The 25,609-nt window shown below is 32.3% G+C and overlaps 2 protein-coding genes across 7 annotated transcripts in view; one reads left to right on the forward strand and one right to left on the reverse strand.

Moving 5' to 3' along the window:
- Nucleotides 1–329: 329 nt before the first annotated feature.
- Nucleotides 330–10,053, reverse strand: l(2)k01209 (lethal (2) k01209). 4 transcript variants are annotated; one of them, XM_071893035.1, is made up of 3 exons: nucleotides 3,807–4,073; nucleotides 3,610–3,742; nucleotides 330–2,631 (listed from the first exon to the last, which is right to left on the reverse strand). In XM_071893035.1, exon 3 carries the CDS (start codon nucleotides 2,591–2,593, stop codon nucleotides 908–910), a length of 1,686 nt encoding a protein of 561 aa, XP_071749136.1. In that variant the 5' UTR covers nucleotides 2,594–2,631; nucleotides 3,610–3,742; nucleotides 3,807–4,073; the 3' UTR covers nucleotides 330–907. The 4 variants fall into 4 exon arrangements, with proteins under 4 accessions (XP_071749136.1, XP_040579731.1, XP_040579730.1 ...); XM_040723797.2 differs by lacking the exons at nucleotides 3,610–3,742; nucleotides 3,807–4,073 and adding an exon at nucleotides 9,980–10,053; XM_040723796.2 differs by lacking the exon at nucleotides 3,610–3,742 and having other exon boundaries at nucleotides 3,807–4,079.
- Nucleotides 6,438–25,609, forward strand: part of LOC121128222 (uncharacterized) — a 54,782-nt gene continuing 35,610 nt past the window's right edge. Inside the window, exon 1 of one of the 3 annotated variants that reach the window (XM_071893031.1) lies at nucleotides 6,438–6,720. The gene's annotated coding sequence lies outside the window, so the exon portion shown is untranslated. The remainder of the gene's footprint in view (nucleotides 6,721–25,609) is intronic. The other 2 variants (XM_071893033.1, XM_071893034.1) reach the window with 2 other exon arrangements.

Raw genomic sequence — 25,609 nt, forward strand, 5'->3', positions numbered from 1 at the left:
AATCATTTTAACTATGATTGAACATCTATATTTTCTTCCAAGAGGCTCCAGCTCAAATACGATAAGTGCTCATCAGCCCCTCCTAGAAGAGTATAATCATAGTAGAGGTACTATGCCTCTAATATTCAAGTATGGGGTTAATTTATAGTAGTGTTTGAGATACGTAACTTTCATCTTTAGCCATCTTTAAAACGACTACACAAGGGATTTGATATACTCCCAAATCATGTGTACCCCTGAAATGGTAGAAGAAGAAAGAAATAAGCATACTGATAAGCTCATTCCATGTTCAAGAAATCCAAATAAATTAATTATTAGTTTCGATATTATGAAGTTGTACTTATATAAAAATTGTATTTAATATGTACATAAAGACGTATCATAACTGAATTAAAAGTAACAAAATTTAATTATCAAGTTTTAAAAAAATAACACTCGCATTAAAGTCAGTTTTTTCCTAAATGATGAATATATATGAATATATAAGTTAATTAGCTAATAAATACATTGAGTAATTCTGCTTGGTTGCTTCACACTTTCAAAAATGTCATGCCGTTATGTCATGTGATATGGAATATATTCAACAATCTTATTAGTCTTTTAATTTTCTTTTTGCATTACTCAAGAACAAAATGAATGGCTTGTCAGATTTATTACAAATATATCATTAGTTTTGGATTGTAAACAAGCCTGATAATTTTTCAAAAATTAATAGTACTTTCAACAAATCAAGAGCCTCATTGAATAAAAAATTGAAATAGAAATTTCAATTTGGACGGGAGTGATTTATAATAACGTCACACTTCCTCTTAATGGATCAGATTTGTAGTTTTGTTTTCTTCCAAAGTAAAAGTTAAAATTGAATGGTTTGTATGTGGTTTTTTATAGACCGAATGTATGATTATAATTAATGTTTCCATTTCTTAGTTTGAAAGCTACAGATCATGGGCTCTGTCCCAAAGTATCTATCTCCAAAGTTTCCTATTCCTGGGACTACATGAAATTTTTCATTGATTTCTTTATCCACTGCAGTTGTCACAATTTTAACTTCGGGAAAAGCATAAGCAATGGTATGTACTCCAGATACAGCCATAAGTAAGGAAACTAAACTGATATTTCCTTCAGGCACATCATGATCCAAAAGTACACGAATAGCCATCATGGCTGCAGCCCCAGTTGCGACTGTAGCATCCATTAAAATTATTTGAAAGTCCTTTATGTCTTTTGGTAGCCGAAGATAATAGAGTTCAGGTTCTCCAGTCTCATGACTGGTCTGAATGAGGATTTTACCTACTCGGATATCTTTACAAACTTCTGTCAGGGATGCTTCCATTGTCTCGCCAGCTCTAAGAATAGAGACTCCACATACTTTCTTGACCGAACATAATTTACCTTCATATGGAACACCCTGAGGAGTGTCAACTGTAACAGGCAAATAGGGAAGAAGAGACAATGCATACTCAATCACTAAACGAATCAGTCTCTTTGAATAAAATATAAATTCATCTCTAGGTGTATTACGATTTCGTATATATGTGTGAAGACCTCGGATTTGAGGGGTTGGGGGAAGGAGTTGGAGAGTATCAGGAGGTTGAGACTCAATTGCATTTATCACAAGTTTGGGTCGTAATTTGAATCCACGAGCATCAAGTTGTGTCTGTACATGTCGAACAATCAGATCAATGGCTACTTTATTTTCTCCTCCACGAGGAACAATTATATCAGCATGTGCCATGGTTGGAGCTATGTAATATTCAAATGCTGGCTTGACATATCGATCATATTGCTCTAATACAGATTTCATTTCACGACCTCTTTGTTGGATATCTCTTTTTAAACGTCGACAGAGACGAATGTCTGGATCTGCATCAACAAATATTTTCATATCCAAAAAGTTTAAAATATCCTTTCTATGAAAAGCCAAGATCCCTTCAAAAATTAGTACATTAGCTCCATACATGGACGTAGTCTTTGTTTCTCTACGATGTGTAACAAAGTTATAAATGGGGACTTCCACTTTCTTTCCTTCTTTGAGCCTCTTAAGTGTTTTAGATAAAAGTTCAAAATCAAATGCATCAGGATGATCAAAGTTATATTCGTTATTGCAAGCTAAATTATGCTGTTCTTCATTCAGCACTTTATAAAACGAATCCAAGCTGAGCAGAGTAACCCATGGTACTCCTAATTCCTTGATTATTTTCGAAGCAACAGTCGTCTTACCAGATGCAGATCCTCCACATATTCCAATTACGAATGGCTCTTTCAATTGCCCTTGAGAATTATACCATGGAGGTCTTCCTTGTGTGTAAATAGTCCTCCGATTCGTACGTATAATTGGTTCTCTCTCAGTACTAATAGTAGCTGAAAGAGAACATGTTCTTCTCCGTCTTCTCAAACTGACTCGTGGATCTCTAACTTCTGTAGCAGATCGAGGACGACTATCGGAGTTTTCATCATTTTCATCTGACCAAAGAATTGATTCCTGATGTCCAAAAATCACATCTTCTGGTATATCGTTGAGGTTATCTATTTCTAAATCTTCAAGAGCATTATTAGAATCGTCAGAGTCCACGCTAGTAAGACTGCTTTCCATTTTGAGCTAATTTGGACTTCTCGCCTAATACTTGATTCCTACAAATATGAAGATAAAAAATAAGTATAAATTAATTAGTAATAACTAAAAATATTGAAGAACTATTCAAGATTATGAAAGGACTGTTCAGTGCTCAATCAATTCATTACCACTATTAGAATCAAGTTGGAAGTTGGACCTAATATTGAAATTAAACTATTTTCATTATTCCGTTTCTCTCTTGAGTGTACATATAATAATATATATAAAAAAGTAGCGTGTTTCGGAGTGTGGAAAGCTAGCTTCCGAGAAGAAAGAGAGCTGCCTTCACTGAATGAAGTTCTAAGTATGTAGAAGTAGCAACTTCCCCCTCCTTATGCTTATCTTACATGAACAGCATTGATTTCATATGGAAAGCACGCCCAAATGGAGGCTTCATACAAGATACTCTGTGCAAATTCATGGGTAAGTTCTTTGTTACACCATGCGACAAATCCTCACATTCGCTTAGGCGAATATGATGCTAGATATAACGGAAAAAATATGCTTTTTTATCGACTCTAGTGAGATATGATTACTTATTAAAGAGTAACAATCGATTACTCGTTTATTTACTCAAAGGTAGTTTTCGTAGTTAGTGTATTGAGCATACGTAATACAGGCATAAATACAAAGCACGTGTGCAATACCGGTGTTTTAAAATAGAGGAAAATCCAAACTCTTTCACTGAATATTATCAATATGTTTAGTTAATTATGTAAACACTCATAAAATGTAGCAAAGTTTGTTAGAACATTATGTAAGAAAGTCATGGGGAAATATATTATTCTGGGAAACTGCTTAGTTTGAAGCATATATCACTTTTCTTTTCATTCAAAACATGTGGCATTAACAGTAGGGTATATTAGTGATAACAAAAACGGCTACAGCCGCTAGCTAATAAAATGTCCTTAGACTGACTCAACAATCCATTTAAAAAAATAATTGAATAATATTATACATATTTTGTATTTGAAAGAATGGATAAAACTACTTACTAAAAAATAAACTTCTATGAAACTAGGTATTTTTTTGATTTTACCACATATATTGAGACAGCAGGATACTATATCGATGTGGATTCCCCCAATCCTTTAGGAGGAATGCAACTATGCTGAATAGAAATGGTGACTATTTCCCATTGAGACAAAGAAAATAAAAGGTAAAAACATGTTCTCAAGTTTTGTTTTCTTACCTTTAATACGAGTTTAAGATGATATTTTTTCCCTTTTTTGTCGTTAAGGAGAGTGACGATAATTTATATATATATATACATTAAAAGATATATGAAATGATCCTCCGAGTTGTCTTAATAGCATTCAAATGGTACAAAGAATACTATCAAAAATTATATTCCCACTATTCAATTACCAACATAATTCAACCGCTACGCCAGCTCTCACTAGACTTTTGAAGGTGAATTAAATAGAGATACAGCGAACATCAACTAAACAAATCTTGTAGCTTTATAATAAAATCTAAAAAAAAGAAACTTATCGATGACGTCCGCAGGGAGTGGGCTGTAGGGCTTATAGCCCCCCCTCTCCCCCCCCCTATAAGGATTTTTACTAGAAAATTGTTTCGTCGTTCGGCAAATTATGCAGTAAAGCACAAAAATTTAATATTTGCAATTTGTTTTCAAATAATTTAACTTTCGATATTTTTATTCCACAAAATTAAATGATTCAAATTCAATTTTATTCCTTAAAATTCAATTTTCTGTGAATAGCTATGGATTTTGAAAAAAAAATTCCTAATAATTTCATTTTTTCTTTAATAGCTGAAAATTTCTCAAATATGATTCTAAAAAATTTAATATTTGACATTTAATTTTTGAAATTTTTTTGTCAAAAAATTTCATTTTTTGTGGATTTTTGAAATTTTTTGTGAACAGTTTTGAACTTTTGTCATTTTCTTTTCCAAAAGTTTTAATTTTTGGATTTTTTTCCAAAAAAATTTCAAAAACCAACTCCCCCTTCCAAAAAAATAATATATATATATAAATACAATCCTGAGGATGACCCGGCATGTTGTGTGTATGTATTTAGATATTTTGAATATCAATGAATACATATTATGTACAATAAATGAGAGTTGAATGACCCTCAGACTACTCTTTCCAAAGAAAAAATTCGAGGATATTAATTATGTAGTAGAAAATGAAGCAGATTTAAAACTCTCGAATCAAGTCCATAAATCCTTCTCAAATTACAACAACTCCAAAGAAATCATTTTTCTTTTAATAGCTACTCCACTAATAAATAGCATCATTATCCCTCATGTTCAAAATACTAAATATGTCATCACTTATGTATGTTGGAATATGACTATTTATGGATGTGGCTAAAATAATCATGATACGGTGGAATGAATGCATGTATAATCGATATGTATGTATCTACGTTTGGCTTTGCTATTTCAAGGTGAAATAAAGAGTATGTAGTATTGGTTGGATTTAAAGATATTGTCTCTACATTCTACAAGTTATATTTTTATGTCGTATGTGAATTTGGGACGGTAGTATAAATGAAAGTTCGAATATGGAGCTTTTCTCATCATTACTCATGACCCTCTGTATATTTTTGTCACTAAGGAATTAAAAATACGTGTACATAACATAATCTTATTTTTTTGTTTGTTTTTGTTATGGAAAACCACCAGGTTGAGAACACTTTCCAATAGGAGATAAATGGGTTGTTTTCTTAGGGCAGATATTTGGGCTATTCCTTATATTCTATAATGCAATAGTAATAAGGGTGGATAGCTACCTAATCCGTATAATTTATAGCCTTATCAAATAAAAAAAAACCATATATCGTTTGAGGCAATCTCATTGGTTAACATTTTTAGAGTGCAATGGCTACAAAAAATTTCAATTGACATTTTTTTAATCATAATTATTCACAAATAAATTTATTTGTTTATCTATGGTCGTAACGTTAACGTCTTCAAAACTTACACATATATCTAAGCACATAATTAATTTGTAATCTTTTTGCAAGATTTCATGGTTGACTATCCCGTATTACACAATCGTCCTGCATACCAACATGTTTGTGCATATATGTTGATATGAACAATATATTATCATATAAAGCCATAATAATCTGTATTGCTTATTTCCACGTTTCATTTACAAATATATATGTCCTTATATTTTATTATAAGTCGTATACTTGCTGCAAAGGTTATTCGCAAGATTGGCTTCAATGAATTCTTTGTCTGTTTGTGATTATTGTAAATTGCAGTTTCATTCCATTCTATTACGTGTATAAATTGATAAATTAAAATACATGCGTCGTACTTATTAAATTACAAATCAATCTGGATTTATCTTCCTATCTTTGAAGTTTGAATATTTTAACATGAAGTATGAATCATATCATTTGAGCTGTTAGATAAAAACTGATGATACCGAATTTTATGCTTGAAAAAAGGAGGTACGTATTAAGGAATGTGCATGAACCTAAATATCCTACATTGTCTGGAGAAGGAAATTCTGGATTACAGGAACATAACATACGTACTAGTTTCATACGTATTAGTTTTATAGTCAATAACTAATAAACTCCCAATTCATGTTGAACATGCGACGAATTTTTTCTACAGTATTTATGAATTATTTGCAAATATCTCTACGAAGAGTTTTTCTTTTATCATTATTCTATTATCAGCATGCTATTTTCTTTGCGAGTATAAAACAATGAATTGAAATGAAACAATAATATTATCATTTGATTTTTTACACATTCAAATTTCAAAGGTTTCTATTTTAATAAAGAGTAAAATATTGCGGAGGCGAGGTTGCGTTGCCTACAATTATTTTGTGAGGGATTTTTGAATAAAGAAAGAATAACAAAAAAGAGGAACGAATTCCTATTTAATAAATTTCATGTTGTATAAAATCCTTATTCCTTTATTCGGACATAGAACAAAGATACGGAGTGTGAGAAAAGAGAAAAAGATACGGATCCATGTGTTGGACCTCATAATATTTCCACGTTCGTTGATATCATTGGAGCGGCTCATTAAACTGGGATTCCACGGATTTAAGGATACTCCCAATCAAAGTATTGAGGGAACATCTCAAGGAAGATCGTTTTTTACCGGTAAGTATCTCATCGAATGATTATTACTTATTACATCCAAATTACTCTAACTCTTCTACATCATTATGTATCTCTATCAGTGGTTCGACTCTAATATTTCCGTGGCAGTGTCCACAGTGTGCAATGACATCCCCGGAATCCTCTCGAAATGTCAATGACATGTTCATTGTCTGTTTCATTTATTACACCGATACGACTATGAGGCTATAGAGCATTTTCATTTGACGTCGCATTGTTGATCGGGGCCATTTCATGACCCTAAACAACCATGTTTTATAACAATCAAAACTCTTCTTTAATTAATATTAAGGAAAATAGTGAACTGTTGAATCTCGAAATGAGGCCAACAAATAAAATGTTACTCTCAATCAAAAATAAATCCCTCTATTGTCTAGTTTTATTATATATCAGATCCTAATATCCATTGAAATATGTTGTTACATCGTTATACAATAATATTTTCATAGTGTATATTAAAATTAACTATTACAATAGAAAGAATAAGATACTTTTCACTAATGATCTTACTTTTTTCGTCCTTAATGGATCAAACAATATATATAATTGTATAAATTTAGACAATTCAATGGGATTTTCATTAAATATTACTTTGATTATATTCAAATATTACTGTTTATAATTGGTATCAAGGAGTATTCAATGCAAGCGTGAAGTCATTTTATTTTCATAGAGCCATTTGATGGAGTTGAACAAATATTTATTGAAAATTTGTCCATTTTATGCAGTAAATAATCAACTTGGAGCCCCGAGATGACGTCTCCTTCAATTTATATCGTCAGTGAAAACGCTCTATTAGCTTTATTCAAAGTCATAAAGTGTATGAATGTCTCCCAAAGGTTTAATTAAGTTATTCATCATTCCACATTGGCAAATTAAAAATACTAATAATAAATGATTTCCAGCTACAAAATAAATACTTATTATGTAGGTAGTTACTTAAAAAAATAAATATTTTCTTCCGTATTATGTATGTATTTAATGGTTCTGAATAATTTGATTGAACATGATGAATTTTAGCATTGACGTTTGTTTATATATATTCGTATTCGAACACTAATTAACTTTTTATATCAAGGATTCCTTAAACATACATTCATGTCAATTCTAATTCATATTTTTATGAATTTCACAACTTTATAATATTTAAGAAGCAATAACTCCATTGTGTAAAGAATTAGAGGCTTCAATGAAGCTATGAATTTCAGTTGTATTTTATAGTGTTGAAGAATTTCCTCATTCATGAGACTCTATACATACATATAAAATCGCATTTACTTAAATTTTAATTAAAGTGTCATTCTTTAAATTGCTTCTAGAGTCTACTCATAAATCATTCTTGGCATCATGAATCAAATAATATCTTATTGGGTATCCTTTGACAGAAATAGATATATCTATTGTGTAATGTATTTATTCCAAATATTGTGGCATGTTAATCTGATTTTAATTTGGAATGCATACCAATTTAAATGTTTGTAGCATATTTGGCGCAATCTAAATGTTCATAAATATAATGAACGTGTTTTGTTAGAGCAACCTATTATATTGGTTTGATTTAAAAAATTATTTAATAAGCAAAAAAGCTCTGGTTTCTAACTTTTATGTACATTTCACACAATTACAAAAATCCATTATTCCATTAAAAATTGCAAGTTGTTAATAGATGACTTTTTTTACGTAGTTAAAATTCAAATACTTATTCATTTATTTAGAACAGAGATGACTAAGCTATGGGCCCTGGACCTGGTCCAGGCGTAATATCAATTGGTACGCCCCTTAGATAGTATTTGAGTTTGATTGTTAAAATATGAAACACTAGTATGGGACAACTTATGTATTGATATCTTTCAGAAATCCAATAGATCTTCACTTGGGTTACACACTTTCTAGCTCTTATACAACATGTCGATGGATAATGATGTACTCCTCTATGATTCGTTAGAGAGAGAGGAAGATACATTTGAAACAAGTACTAATTTTCCTTAATTTGAGTGATATATTGTTAAAACGAAATCATAGTTTAATTTTGCTTAAAATATTTATTAAAACTTCACTATCATTTGAAAAGAAAGCAAATGTACAATAACCCAATGAAGGTAGAGTCGATAAACATGACGAAGTTGTTTGAAACGTCTTGAAAATAACGTGCTGTTAAGCTGTAGCCTAACAGCTAATTGGGTCGGAAGTGGTCTTAGTATATTTTTTAACTCTATTTTTCTCAAAATAGAGTTAAAAAATAATACTGCTCTGATCTTTTGAATAAATTTACCTACATGCCAGTTGCAGAGCACTTACTCATTCAATAATCAATGAATGTTGAGTGATTGAAATTATTTCATATTTCGATAAATTAAAGTATAATAAATTAGATAAAAAAAGAAAACCTGAGATTTCTAGCTTACGTACAAGTAAAAAAAACGGCACTTGAACGTGATCGAAGAATTTCCATTCGCGCAATCCTTGACGGTCTCCAAGACAACCGTCTACGCTGTCAGCAAATACGAAATGTTGGAGTGGAAAAAGGGCTCTGTCAAAAAGGCCAAACTAGATCCGGAGGAGTGAAGAAAAAACAGCTCAGGCCAATCCCATCAAGACTGTCCAGAGAGCTATCAAAAAAGTGGATGGTAAGAGCCTTGTGCCTGTGGAGAAACCGCTTTTGACACCAACAATGAAAGAAACCCATCTCTTCCATTACAAAACACTTTTGATAAGTCTTTTGAACTCTTTTTGACACTTTTGGACCCCTTAAAGCACTGATGCCAACCCTGATGGACTATACCTTTTGGATGCATGTCGAGGGGAAGGTATGAAGTGTCCGTCATTTAAACACCAAGGCCCTCAAAGTCATTGCCAGTCAGCACTGTGTGCCATGACAGAGGGCAACATCCGCAGCGGGTGAAGGCATTCCGTCACTGCTTGAAAGCCATCATTGCCACTAAGGGCGGCTACATTAATGATCTAGAAAACTCAGACACACCTATTTATAATATTAATTTTGTTGAAATTCTTTTTTTTTTTTTTTTTTTTTTTTTTTTAATATATCGTGTTGAAGTTTAAAATTCAAAGTGTTCAGATTTTAATGGACTTCTTAGTATATCCTACACTTTGGTGCATATCGCAATGAAAGTATAGATCCGCTGTACACGATATAATGATACGCAATTTGCTAAACTCAACTAAAGAAACTGATGTATAATTTTCTACTTAGACAAGAAAAGGAAAAAATATATCAACTCACCCGATCTTCCTCCCGTAGGTTATCACGATATGATTGGATATTTAAGGAAAACATTTTCGAGTATTGTTTTTATAATGTAAAAATGAATGTATTTACATTTTGTACACATTGGAACTTTGGCAGCTTATAGAACACTGAATGAAATATTAGTCATTCAATTATCATGATCATTTTTACAAGAACGGTAAATTCTTAATGTATCATATTTTTGCTTGCAATCTGCTTTTACAAGTTTTCAACAAGTTTCAACGTAAAATATAACTGTATACCGTTCCTTCCATTTGTGTCTTAAAACTCCAATTTTGGGATTGCAAAAGATGGTGAGACTTGTTATATTGTAAATATATTTACAATATAAAAAAGTAAAATATAATTCAACTCGTGCTGGTCATTCATTTAAGCATTGGCTCTCTGTAAAATAAAAGTTGGATAAAGACTAATAAAGAGAAATTAAATGGCGATGAAAAAAGGTTGTACATAGGTTGTTGCTCTATTTAAAAGACGTGTAGTGTGAATTTTACTCCAAGAATTTATAACAATAAATTTAAATGTCTCACAATTGGTATTTTGCATATATATTGTAGTTTTTACGTACATCAGGGGCGCCCGTAGGAAGTGGAAGGCTAGAGCCCCCTCCCCAAATTAAAGAACTTAAGCTTTTTACTCGAAAATTTACTATTTGAAATTTAATTTTCCAAATTTTTTCCCAAAAAGTTTAATTTTCCAAATTTTTTCCCAAAAAAATGTAATATATGAAATTTAGTTTTTCAATTTTTTTTGTGAATATCTGTGGATTTTTGAAAAATTTTGAATTTTTTTTTTGTTAAGTTATTTTGTGAAAAACTGTGGATTTTTGAAATTTTTGGAGAAAAGTTTAATGTTTGAACTTTTCTTTAATTTAATTTTTTGTGAAAAACTGTGGATTTTTGATTTTTTTCCCCCACAAATAAATATTTTTGAAATTTTTTTCCCAAAAAAGGTAAATTTTCTGTGAATATATTCGTGGATTTAAAAAAAAATGCAAAAAATTTTATTTTAATAGTCGTGGATTTTTGAATTTTTTTCTGAACAACTGGATTTTTAACTTTTTCTGCCAAAATTTCATATTTGAATATTTTTTTTAAATTTAATTTTTCGTGAATAGCTGCGAATTTTGAATTTTTTTTCCAAATAATGTAAATTGTTTGTACGGCCGTAGATTTTAGAAAAAATTAGAAAAAAATAATTTTTTGTGAATAACTGAGCATTTTGAAATTTTTTCCCTAAAAATAATTTTTGGTTATTTTTTCTTGAAAACAAATAAAATAAAAAAACAAGCCTTGCCCTCCCAAAGAAAAAGAAAAAAATAATCCCTTTACATAGTTGAATTAAAGAAAAGGAATTTGTGTCTTGAGGTAGTGTATATTATTATTATATCTTGCAGATGTCCCATTTATTTACCATCATTTATTACAAAATTAGATTTAACTTATCTTGAATAAATATATTATGCAATTAATAGTTTTTGCCATGCTATTTCTATTCTCTGTCAGCTTTTCTGATCGTTTAAGATATCTAAGAATACTTTTGTCACTGATTACAATGACTCATTGTATGCAAATGAGAAGAAGAATATATTATTATATTGTGTATGTGTACTACAGAATATGATCGATTCACACCTCAAGATTGGAGATAAATTGTTTTTAATAACAAATCTTTGATTCTAAACTACCGCTATGCGTGGAGTTTAGATGTTTGTGAGAAGTTTTTAAATTTAGATATGTGATGTGTATACGTAAAAACAACCTTGAGCACAAATAAATAAAGAGAGTGTCTCATTAATTGTCTCTACCTGTGATCTGAAATAATTAACTAGCTTTCTTATGTTCATAGATAGGCATGTAAATTAAGTGAATTTTTTAACTGGGCAGTTTTTTTTTTAATCGGTAATGTGAAGCATGAATTTTCTTTTCTATAGCAGTTATCATTATTATTTAATTCCTGAATAGATTCAATTATATTCAAAACCTGATTGAACATTCGGATTTGTTGCAGTCATAATTGTAAGTCTTTATTAGACTCAGAGTAGAGTTGAGGATTCAAATTGGAATAACTCTTGCCAATGTTCTTGTTTATTTCCTTCTCTCTCCTCCCTTGTCACAGCTGATTGTAGCTGATATAATGAAACGTCATGAGCATTATTCACTGTATTTTCATCACTAATGATGACAACCATAGGACATTGTATTTGTTTTCAATTCACTTTGTTTTGTTTATTTGCTGAAATCCAATTCATGATTCCTTTGAATGTTACTTCTTCAGGTAGGAATTAGTGTGGCTAGTGGAACAAAGTAGTTGGAGGTGTCCATACATTCATTTTCTTGATCGAGGAAGCTGCCACAAACAAGGACAGAAAAAGACAAGCCACGACCAGAATAGACTGGAAAGTGGAGGAGAATGTCAAAAGTTGTGATTGTAAAGTCTATGGGAACAACTCATCAATCTAAATCATAATTTTTTTAAATGGCTCAGAGCCAAAGAGTATCCAGTTAACAAAGATATAGCTTTGTTATAGTTGTTTTTCTAGTGAAACACAATTAATGAGGCACGATCTATATTATATCCATTATTTCATAGGCATATTTGAATCTTTGTATACAAATTTGTGAGAATTGCTAAGGTACACAAGAATTTTAGCTATGGTTTAGAACATGGCTGTCCAACCTTTTAATATAATGGGCCGGATTGCCACTTTAAACATCTTAATGAGCCCCAGAACCTATTAAATTAAATTTTTATGAAAAATGGCTTAATAATACAAAACTATTACATACACATTTTTTGTAAATTTAGGCCAAATAAAAAATAATGTATAAAAAAAGGGGCAAACGAAATTTTTAAAGGACAAAAAAGAAACTGATGAGAGGGAATGATTTTTGTCATTTTTTTGAAAATAATTTCAAAATGCCATAGCTAAATAAAAAAATTAATTTTTTTGGAAAAAAAACTTAAGAAAATTAAATTTTAAACATTAATTTTTTTGTTCTGCTGCATCATCTGCCCCAATGACGAAAAAAATTTGGTGGGAGGGGGACTACAGCCGCTACAGACGCCCTGGTTATGCGCGTTCTACGCGTTTTGATGATATTGTGACAATTTTGCTAGAAAATACTATTTCAAGTGAGAATGAGTAGTGAGCCACACTTAAACATTAAGGGGCCTGCAATGCAGGCCGAGGCCATGAGTTGGGCGTCCCTGGTTTATTATCTTTATTTGATTTATGATTATTAAATTAATTTGCTATGTCCTTTCAAATTAAAATCAAACAATTGACAAGTTCTGATTCTTTTATTCTGTCGGTCAATTTTGCCTACTTGGATGTGCAATTTGTGGCGCCTACAACAGATGAATAAGAATAATTTATCCGAGTATACAAATGAAATCTACGCTCAATTTAAAGAAAAGTCAATTCAACTTGCTTTTTTGTTGACGGGTAACATACTATTTTGAAGATTTATTGGCTTGTACGTAGGCTGCTATATATATATCTCCCCTAATAATGAAAATGCGAATATTTATCATCAAAAATGGTTTTATTGTTCTTCAAAGTATTCTCTAGCATGATTTATACACTTTTGTATGCGCTCAAACCAATTGTCGAAGCTCTTTTTCCAATCTGATTGAGACACCTCCAAAACATGGTTTTTAAACGCTTCAACAACATCTTTAGGCGACGAAAATCTTTGACCACGCATTTTTTCCTTGATATGTGGGAATAAAAAGAAGTCGTTGGGTCAGGGCTGTACGACGTATGACCCATCAATTTGACGTTTTGGCCGGTCAAAAAGGCGTTAGTTTGAGCCGATGTGTGAGAGCTCGCATTGTCATGATGAATAATGATTCGTCTTCTCTTGTTCGTTTTTCGAATTTCTCCGAAGACTTGAGGTAAACAAATTGTGATGTACCATTCAGAAATGACCGTCCTACGATGCCCAAATGAAACAGTAGCCACGTGAACAGTTTTGCCGAAGAAACAGGCGACCATTTGCTTCGAAGTGCTTCTTCCAAGAACAACTTTCTTTGGATTTGGCTCGTCTTCGAAGACCCACACGGTAAATTGTTGTTTTATTTCGGGCTCATACGCATAGATCCTTGATTTGTCACCTGTGATGATCTTATAAACGTCTTTCGAAGTATCGCGAGCGTATTTTGTCAACATTTCTTTGCACCAATCGACACGAGCCTTCTTTAGAGCGATTGTCAAATTGTGTGGGATCCAACGAGAACAAACCTTTTTTATGGCCAGGTCTACATGCAATATCGAATGTATGCTGGTGGAAGAAATGCCCAAGGATGTCTTTATCTCACGGTATTTCCCATGACGCTTTTGCATTATCACTTTACGCACGGCATCAATATTCTCTGGCACAACGGCCGTTTTTGGACGACCTTCACGGAATCTGTCTTTGAGCGAGCGTCGGCCACGATTGAATTCATTAAATCAGTGTTTCACAGTATTATAGGATGGTGATTCATCACCATACAAAGATTTAAGTTCATCAATGCACTATTGTCGTGATAATCTACGTCGAAAGTTGTGAAAAATTATCGCGCGTCTATGATCACGACTTAATTCCATTTTTTTGCCAAATACATTTTTTCAGGTCACAGTAAACAACAACACAAATGATGGTCGGACGTCAAAACATTCTGAGTACAATTATGCTACAAAAACGGCAATTGTTTATTTACACTCGTTTGTAAACAAAGCGACAGAGAGTGGCGTCATCGTGTGGCAAAATATTACAACTCCCCGAATGATAATAATATCTGTATGTATATCCGTGTGTGTCCACTATGGGTGCATACAACCATTTTACATAGGAAAAAAACAACTATATAAATTATATTGGTTCCTAAATTTATTCGAAATTAAAAAAGTTATGCACAAAAAAAAAATCGGTGAAGATTGCAATTTCATGTTTTTTTATGTGCAAAAAAAAAAAAATGGAATCCAATGTAATATTGGATTGTAGATATATTCATATTCCTAGAAATTTGTCTGGAAATTCCTTTGCATATAAATTTGTGGGAGAAAATACTTCTATAAATAGAATTCTGGTTATTATGGTTACTGGCGTATTTACAAATTATCTTTTTTTGTTATGGCACATCTCTCATACAAACACGAAACATTATAAATCACATCACTTTTTGAAAGGAAGGATTAGTAGATGTTTGAAGATTATAATGTTAATAACTCATATGGATAAATTAGCCATTCCAAACACGCATTGACGAGGAAACTTCCCATAGATGTTCAAACTCATCTTAAAAGTAAAAACTATTTAAATTTTTGAATCTCCCCAAAAGACTTATGAAAGGGTATATTTTTAGAACTTAACGGATTTTTTGTCTGCAATTTAGATCAGATGTCTCCTTTATATATATATATATATACATATAAATGTTTATACCGTGTGTGGCGGAAAAAATCTTTACACTTTGTTTTTGCTGCATACATCAAGGTTTTTGTGAATGCGGTAAAATTGTTCCGGCCAAATACTAAAAAGAAAGAAAAAATGAAAGAAAAAAAAAGAAGAAGATGGATCTTCCTGTGTGTCTTAAAAGCCGAGAAAATGCCATCTGAACGTAATCAACGAATTTAGTTCCGCGCAATTTTGGACACTGGCAAGAAACCAAAGGAGGAGAAGTTGTTACCAAGGATCCAGAGGAACTACCCGGACATGAACTTGGTGTTGCAGTAGCATGGTGTGCCTGCACAGACGTCTAAAAAGGCCTAGAAGTGGTTGGAGGACAACTTGCCTTCATGGCCAAAGAAAATGTGGTCCCCTATTCGCCAATTATAACCAACCTATTGAACTTCACTTTTTGGGTGCATGTTGAGTCCAAGGCCCTAACCATCCGTCACCAAATATCAACAACCTCAAGTACACCGTCAAACAGCACTGGGATGTCATGTCTGAGTACTACATCTGCACTGGGTATAAGGCCTGGAATCCATCATTGCTCCCAATTAGGGCTACATCTATAATTAAGGTAGCCAAGACCTCATATTAGTTATTTTGATCTTATTGATATACCCTATTACAACTGGTTGCTGAAATACATGTTGATAAATTTCTAGATTTATAGTGTAAAGATTTTTTCACCGCACCCGGTATATGTATATTGTACAAGTTATAATTTCTACATCTCATTACACCTAAATAATTAAAACATCCTTCATTTTAATTACCAACCTAAATTAATGACATCATTTTATTTTTGCCTATTTAAATTACGCATTAATTATTTACATTATATATTTATGAGTAATATAACTTTGGAACTTCATTATGTGCCATAGAATACTCATCAATAAGTAATTTTCATCAGAAAAGTCAGAAAGTACATCATAAATATATCGACAATACTTGAAATATTTGGTCTTTGCATGATCTTCATGAAAAGAACTATGAATTATGCATCATTTTTGGTTTGTAACTAGTGTAGTTTGATTGGACAAGTTAAAAAGTATACGCAACATATACATTAAACAAATGCTATCTGTAAGTTGTAGACACTGTCCTTCCAAGCTGTATATTGAACGTCTTAGATTTGACAATTTTTTTCTGCTCTTAAGTTTTTTTGAGACATATATTTTGGTCTAGCTCGAAATTCTAAACATTGGATAACGATTTCCCTTTTCTAAAAAAAAAAAATCCCTCATTATTGACTTGGGACCAGATCAATGCCGAATTCCGACCAGTCGTAAGTCGAAGTTGGACCAAATTAGTTTAAATAATAAGGATCTCAGACCGGTCAAGGATTTCTAGATCAACACAAATATTAACATAATTAAAATAATGTTGTTAAATTATTTGCATCTATTAACTAGATGGGCACTCGTAAAGGGCAACCCCTCCCCTAAAATAAAATTGAGTTATGGATTTCTATTGTTCCAAAATTTGGTCGATTATACATTTATTAAGTTTTGTGTTACGTAAATCTAAAAATTTAATGGCCTTTTACTGTGATCTTTATATAATCTTTATAGCAAGTTTGATGAAAATCGATCAGTTTCTTTCGTGGTAATACTAAAGACAGACGCAAAAATATAACCTCATTTCAACTTCGTTACAGAGGAAATTAGTAAGTCCTGATAGTTTATTCTGGACCAATTTTTTCTGGTTCAGTCTGAAGTGATTTTTTTTCTATACCAATATTTGGGTCCAGGTCGAAATTCCAAACTGTAGACCCGAAATGTCCTTTTCTTCAAAAAAGGTATCACATAATTGACCTGGAATCGGATTAAGATCAAATTTAGCTCGGTTCTAGTAGTAGTTGGACTAAGTTATTTAAAATAAAGTAACGATCTCAGACCGGTCTAGGATTTTTAGACCAACACCAATATAATTAAAGTAATGTTGATTGATTATTTGCACCTATTAATCATGGAAGAAATACTAACCCATAGCAGAGGCGCCTGTTGGATTATATGGGGGGGATTGATTTAAAAAAAAATATATTTGAAAAATGTATGTTTTTCTAAAATAAATTGACAAATTAAACTTCTTGAAAAAAAAAATCAAAAATCCATTTGCTATTTACAAAAAAAAAAGAACTTCAAATATATATTTTTTAGAATTTTTTCTCTAAAATCCATAGCCATTAAAAGAAATTAATTCTTATGGAAAAAAATTTAGAATATTAAATTTATTGCTCTGTTGCATAATTTGCCAGAATGACTTATTTTTTTAAAGAAAATAAATCTATCAAAAAAATATCTTACCACCACCACGTCACTGTATATATATTCATTTTCTATGGCAGTCAAAATAACTGCCCATCCATTCTAATAATTTATGCTTTGATGCCGTTCTAGTGTACTCAAAGTACTTACTTAGATGCTGATTGAGATTGCTATAATTTTCATTCCCAACATCCTGTCTATTTCATTGAATGATGCATGTTAAAACATATTATTACAGTACCTAGTATGAGGTGAATTTTTGCAATCAATGTCTGTGTAATGTTCAATTATGTTTCTTTTTCTTCATGGCTTGTTATGTATGCAGCCTTTGTTAAGTTGTATTGTAGGTATATCTCCATGTGAGAAATACATCATAAATATTATGAACTTTTCGGAATGCAATGCATCATTATAATGGAGGATGATAGAGGGGAAAATGAAAAAGATGAAGAAACCTTAACCAATTGAGTTTGATGCATTGCTTAATTTGCATAGAAATATAGAATAATTATATTTCTTTGACGAAGGAGTGAGAACAGAAAGATTCATCTATATTTATGGTGGATGTATCTATATAAGTATAGGATTTCCTCTTATAAAGAATAAGAAACCATTATCAATTTTTAGTTCCTTTGCAGAAGTGGAACTTAAGATGTAAAGTTTATATAAGCACGCACGACCCATTATAATAGGTTGAGATAAAGTAATTCCGTATTTCCCGCGCTTTTTTTAACTATGTATATCTTTTGCGTTAATGGTCACATTGGATTATACGATAAGGCTTTGTAACTCTGTGAGTGTATATTACAATCCTTTTTTCGACAGTATTGTCCTTGGCTGGTTCAGTTGTGAATTATCGTGCGTCGGGTATGGAGCTCAAAGGAAGAAATTCCCTGTATCGTACATCTTTACTACTTGAAAGGGAAAAAATGTCGAAAGCAACGAAGAAAATTTCCGATGTATACGGGGTTGATACTCTTTCAGTTCGAGTTGCACAACAGTGGTTCGAGCGATTTCATTCAGGTGTAGTGGAGGTAAATGATGCGCCACGTACTGGTAGGCATGTCATCTAAAATATCGATATAGTCCTTCATGTTAGCTGTTGTAGCATCGAATAGGAGTTGTAAATTCATCATAAAACCGTTTTGAAGCATTTGCAGAAGGCTGGATACATAAAGAGTTGCAGCGAAGCCGGAGTTTCTCAGCTGACTCCTTCAAGTTTGCATCAAGGATCTTGATGTAATCCTCCTTCTTCATAATTCTTTGGATCTTGAAGAGGTTCCCTGTGCCACTGGAAGAGAAGCATCCCCATTGCATTATACTAGCACCACCATGCTTCACATTGGGGACAGTGTTCTTCTGCTTGTATGTTTCTCCTTTCTTCCTCCAGACATACTGAACATCCATATGACCAAATAGCTCTAACTTCGTCTCATCAGACCGCAAGACGGTTGACCAAAAGATGGGATCTTGCTTCAGATAACCTCTATCAATGGTCAGGTTATCGTCTACATGTTTTTTTCTTGCGCAGCTGTGTCTTCCGGGGCCTACGTCTATGAATACCTATGTGCAAGACTCTCTCTATTGTAGACTGTGACACCTTGGTCCTTGGCTGGTCAAGCGTTTCCATTAGAGTCTTAGTTGTTGGTGGGGGGGCTCTTTTTGACCTCTCGGCATACTTCTCTGGCAAGTTTGGGGGACACTTTACGCTGCCTGCCACGCTCGCTTAGTGTTGAACTCTTGTGCTTGTTAACTATGCCACAGAGGCATAATACTGCTTAGAAATGGCCTTGTAACTTTTTTTTCACCGTAGGCATTCACAAGACGCTGAAACAGGCCCTTACTGAGATTCTTCATCTTGACCATGATGATCAAAATTGAGTGTGACGAGAAGACTATTACACTATTTTTACTCCTATGGCCATTTCTTATTTAGTTTAGCATTTGGGCATCAGAAGAGTTATTTTTTCTATTAAGATATATTGAAAGAACTTAACGACAAAGATTCATAACTTTGAAACATTTTCATTGACATTATTGTCACGGCTATGAATAATTTTGAGGATTGCATTTTTTGGTTATTCATCAATAAAATACCACCCATGAATTCAAAAGTTCCTTGAAATGTGTATTGAGGTCATTCCTTCACTTGTTGGTACATATAATTCATAAAGGTATAAAATTCCAAAGACTAGTCGATCTGTAATAAAAACTATGCTTAATTAAGAAGTTCATACACCTCTAATTTGGCAATTTTTGACAAAATATTATACCAAAAATTTGGATACTCTATTTTTGTATACTTTTAAAGGACAACCCTCCTATGTACTTTCACGTGCCACCTAGTGCATAAGGCCCACTCTTCCCCTCCCCCGCCCAATTAACTTTTTTAAATATTTTTCCTATTATAATTCACGTTCTTTTATTGACAAGAAATTGATATCCTGTTGTATAAAAAAATATTATTTACTTTTTGTAAACATGGCGTTTGATACGAGACCTCAATTTTTCCCCACTAGGGAGTAAAACTCAAATTTAGTTTGCTGGTTTTTAACTCCTTCAAGGTCAATCCTTTTTCCCCAAAACTCAGGAGCTAAAATTTTACTGACTTTGTTGTTTTTTGTCGTAACATATTCATGGTTCCGGTGTCACCTAACCTCTTTTTTAACAATCTATATAAGCACACTTTTATTTTTATTTTATTTACTACAAAAGTATTTATCAGGAAAGTTTTTGATAAAATAGATATTCTTAATACAGCCCCCTCTTCCCCATCTAGACCCCCTGACTTTAAAGTTTGTGTAGTTCGTGTTACTTGTAGCTAATGTTAATTCGATCCTTATTTAGGACTAAAGACTTCTGCCCCGTCCAGTTTAGTCCTGCTTATAAATCCTATAGTTGATAAACCTCGGTCCTTGGTGAAGTCACTCAACGTTATTTCTTCTTTTTTTTATCACTTCTAGTATTGAAAGTCCGAATGATAGACGGTCCTAAGACTGGACTTGGCCAAATAAAAAAGTGTTTGCATTAGGGAAGCTTCAATTTATTTTCGTTAGGGAAAAAATGACCCCATATTTATTTTCCTCCTTTGATATTTAGAAACTTCATAAGTATACATTTCATCATGGAATCATGTACACTTGATTAGCGATGACTAATTATTCAAATTTATTATCAAAATAACCGTAATAAAAAATAACTGATATTCATTGCAAAATCATATTCAGTAATGACGCTCATTTTTAGCTCAATGGCTTTATTAAATAAGTAAAATATGCACTATTTGTCAGGCAGACATCCACAAGTGCTTCACGAGACATCATGGCATCCCGAAAAAATTACTGTCCGGTGTGAACTTCATGCTGGAGGGATCATAGAGTCTTTTTTTCGTTGATGATGATAATCGCCACGTTACTGTAGATGGAAATCACTATCACACGATGCTAACAGATTTTTTTTTTGCCCAATCGCAAGGTATGTACTTGGCAGACATGTGGTTTCAGTAAGACTTGCCCCACAGGAAACATTTCAATAAATTTATTGTAAAGCAAATTTGACGAGTGCTTTATTTCGAGAAATGGACCACGTGCAAAATTCTTTTGGGTCACGTGAGGTAATTGATCTACAACAATTAGGCAACGACATTAGAAGAGCTCAGAGAAAATATCGAAGGCAAAAGTACTGCAATATCGGTGAATCGGAAATCGATTTTGATACATAAATGTACATTTTTATAATTTGTACATAAAAAATGAATTTGGTAAAATCTTTAAGCGTTTGTGTTTTATTTATTTAAAAAAAGTTGAAGCGCTCATACTGAAAACCCCTTTTTAAGGACTGACATAAGACTACTTGTAGCAATTTGAGAGCACCTGATCTAAGGTACCTACTTCCTTCAAGAATATTGTACGACCATTTTTGAAATAGAGGTTCCTAGGAAGTCTTTTATTAGAGCACAACATTGCGCTGTTTGATCTGCTCCATTTAGGAAAAAATATAATCTTCACATACCTACCTATATATAATATTACTACCTAATTTGCATATATTATGTATATTCATGTTCTACTTATGGAGTGAGTCTTCATATGATTTATTTTATCTATTGTGGTGGTTATTCAGTATCAACATTCTACAATGTAAATATAATCCTTTTTGAACTATATGACTTCCTCTTTTATGCTTATCTGTTAATAGGTATAAAAAGTAGTTTGTTTTGTAGAGTTTATTTCTTCAATCTTAGTATAATAGTTTACCCTACTAAGGTATATAGAGTATACATAATACATAATAATAGATCATTCAATGTATGTATATACATAGGAGATAAGTTTATTAAGTATACCTTCAAATAATTACAATTACAATCGTCATAATATTGAAGGCAAATACACAAAGCTGATTTAAAAAACATGGTCCCGTGGTTCATTTTGAAGTATTTAGAGGAGATCCTAAATGCCTTTTGAAGTGGCAGTGGTTGTTTTGAACCTGTTTGCCGTCTTTGTCGTTGCCTTAATCCACCCATGTTCCTGGGGTTCATTTTGAAGGGGTCTAAATGATTTGTGAAGCGTTGGTAGTTTTTAGTCTGATTGATGACCTTCCTGTAGTCTTAATCAACCCATGGATCCGTTGTTTATTTTGGAGCTTTTTGGAAAGGGACTAAATGCTTTGTGAAGTGGTGGTGGTTTTAACATGCGGGTGTTCCTACCGTAGTCTTTAGTCAACCCATGTGCTCGGGGTTTATTTTGAAGCTATGGAGGGCCCTAAATACCATTGCGCAAAATATGTTTTGTACTGAGGTATTGTGATTTTGTTAGTAAATGAGGAGAAATTTTCCTATAACTGATTTATACACAGGGGGTCCTCGCATAATACGGTTTCAAACACCGTGGATTACGCGTAACCCGGTTTTTTAATTCGTCTGACTCCTTGCATAGTGCGTTATTTTCACCTCATATCACGGTTTTTTATATTGTGATAATAAATTATAAAAAAACTATATATTAAGTTATATATTAGTTGTTGATGAGTTCGTTGATACTATGCCTATATATTCAAATAATAGAAGTGTATAATTTTGCATAGGGGGGGGGGAGTCTCCGTACAGCACAGATTTTTCTTATTTCCTAGAACTGTCCTAATACTGTTTTACAACTTTTTGCGTCCTTGCAACATTTTTTTAAAATTAATCCTGAGCTCAGTGATATCAACCATAAACGCAAGGTCTTGTAGCTAAAGTGAGCACTCTAATTCCATAACAGGTTTACCTTTTTACTCCCTTAATTGTCCATTTTCGCCAAGTAAACCAAAGAAGCACTTCAGCACAGCACCTCGTGGCAAGGCACACTATGGGTAATGTTGCAGTACCTGATAAGGTTGTCAAACTGACGATGATTGAGATCTATGGCTCAGATGAAATGACAACCAACTCCACGACGTGATCGATAGTTCCAAAATCCTGTCCGCCACGGTATTTCTAGTCGGACTAATGTTATCAAAAACATGTCCTTTCTCAGGACACTTAACTTTGGCAGCAGTTAACAGCAATTTTTTAACAAATTCCCATCACTATAAGGCTTTGGTACTAAAGCTAAGTAACTGACTTTCAGAGCAGTATCATTCAAGGGGGCGTGACAGTTTGTAGCTTTGGTGTTTAACAGAATACTTTAGAAAGGGTATTTATTCTTAATTTTCTATTAAATAAAAATTCACAGCGCCCTTTATGTGAATAACATTTTATATAAAATATATTTTCATATACGTAGTTGTATTATTGAGCTGCAAGATAGAGCCACTCTCTGTCACTTTTTTTACAAAACTAATAAAAGTAAACAATACTTATACCCTATTCGAACTTGTACAATTTCCTTATACAAGTTCTAACTTGTACACAACCAAGGGCGTCCGCAATGGTTGGGCTGGAGGGGCTTAGCCCCTCTTCATCCACAAATTATAGATTTTTTCTTTTTACTAGAAATTATATTCTTTGGAAAATAAATTCCAAATATTTAATACTTGAATTTTTTCTCAAAATTTTTCTATGAATAGCAATTGATTTTTGAAATTTTTTTCCAAAAAAATTTAATTTTCTGTCAGTAGCGACGAATTTTTGAAATCTTTTTCCAAAAATCTCATTTTTACAAATTTTTCAAAAAGTAAAATTTTTATATGCATAGCTATGGATTTTTGAAATATTTTCCCAAAAAAATTAATTTTTTGTTAATAACTATGGATTTTTGATTTTTTTTCCACAATATTTAATATTTGAAATTTAATTTTTGTGGTTTTTTTTCTAAAGAATTTAATTTTTTGTGATTTTGAAATTCCTAAAAACCTAAAAACTAAAATTCCCCCCCCCCCCAAAAAAAAAAATAATAATAAAAATATATTTATATATATAATTCTACGGACACCCCTAACAACATAAATAATAATTATATACATATATAGACATCTTTCCTCCCATCTCCACAAAAATGCTGATCCTTCATTGGATTTTACTGTACATACACAATATTCGAGTTTATGATATTTACATAAAATGATATACATACATATGATAGATTTGTATTTAAGTGATGTTGGCTATGGGCAGATCCGGTTTTTTCTTTCTCTCTCTCTCTCTTTATAATGACGATGAAAAGAAACTGCTGCCTCAATCATCAACTCCATTCATATGTTTGTATATAGTATATAGGATTCTTGACCTAATTTAAAACACCTATTATTTCTTTGTCACTGGGATTGGAGCTCAGTCTGTAAATCCTAGAGCGGACTTTGACAGTTATGAGTAGTTGTAAAAATTGTGTGTATTTTGGGGATGTCATTAAAAAAGAAATCGAAGAAAGACACTTGAAGAATGTTTGTTAGGGAACAGCTTAGCTGTCATGGTGTTCATTAGATCAGCTGTTACAATCAGCTGTGACAAGGGAGGAGGGAGAAAATAAATAAACAAGAACATTGGCAAAAATCCTTCGACGTCAATCCTCAATTCCACTCTGACTACAACAAGGATTTATAATTATAAGTCTGCTACAAATCTTGAAGGTTACTTTTTGTCATGTATGAGCACACACAACGTTTAATAGAAATACAATGTTATACTAACACGCTTTGTCGACTGATATTTGACCTTCACCACGCTTTTTAAAAGTGACGTCAAAGAGTATATTCTGTTACTATTAATCATATAATTTATAGTATGACATGCTCTTAATATAGCGTTGTTATACTCTGACTTTAAAAACTGTCTGGCTTGCACAGCATTCGGTACGGTACATCAAATTGAAAAATCTGCCAAGCCCGATTACATGATGACATAATCTTGTATTTCTATTAATCTTGAGTGTACACGAATGTTCAATCAGGTTTGAATAAGATCAAATGCAGTAGGAAAAGTAGTTCACTGCTCAGGAGTTAAATATTAATGACAACAGCTGAGGAAAAGAAAATTTATTCTTCAGATTAACAATTTCAAAAAGATAATCAACTAAAAAATATACAGGATTTACATCACTAGTTAAAACTTTACTTACACCACACGAATTCGGTTGTTTTATAGAAGTTGAGTCTTTGATTGACCACATAGAAAAAATCGGTCTAGACCCATTTTATACGTGAAATGTTGATGACGTTATCTGTGTGTCCAAATCGTGAACATTGCTTTAATGAACTCATATTCATTTCAAATTATTGGATACCACATCCTTACTCCACTGATATAAATATTTATTTTGTACTTTATTGTCAACTCTCCATTTTTCTACTTCTTTTTCTTGTATCAGTGTTCTGAACGCGGATTGGTTGAATTCGAAATAGCTCTTGATAAGCTGTGAACAATTTCCAATGGCATAATTGATAGTGATACGCCACGAGCAAAACTCATAAATTGA

The sequence above is a fragment of the Lepeophtheirus salmonis genome, chromosome 13 (assembly GCF_016086655.4).
Source record: "Lepeophtheirus salmonis chromosome 13, UVic_Lsal_1.4, whole genome shotgun sequence".
Lineage (NCBI taxonomy): Eukaryota > Metazoa > Arthropoda > Copepoda > Siphonostomatoida > Caligidae > Lepeophtheirus > Lepeophtheirus salmonis.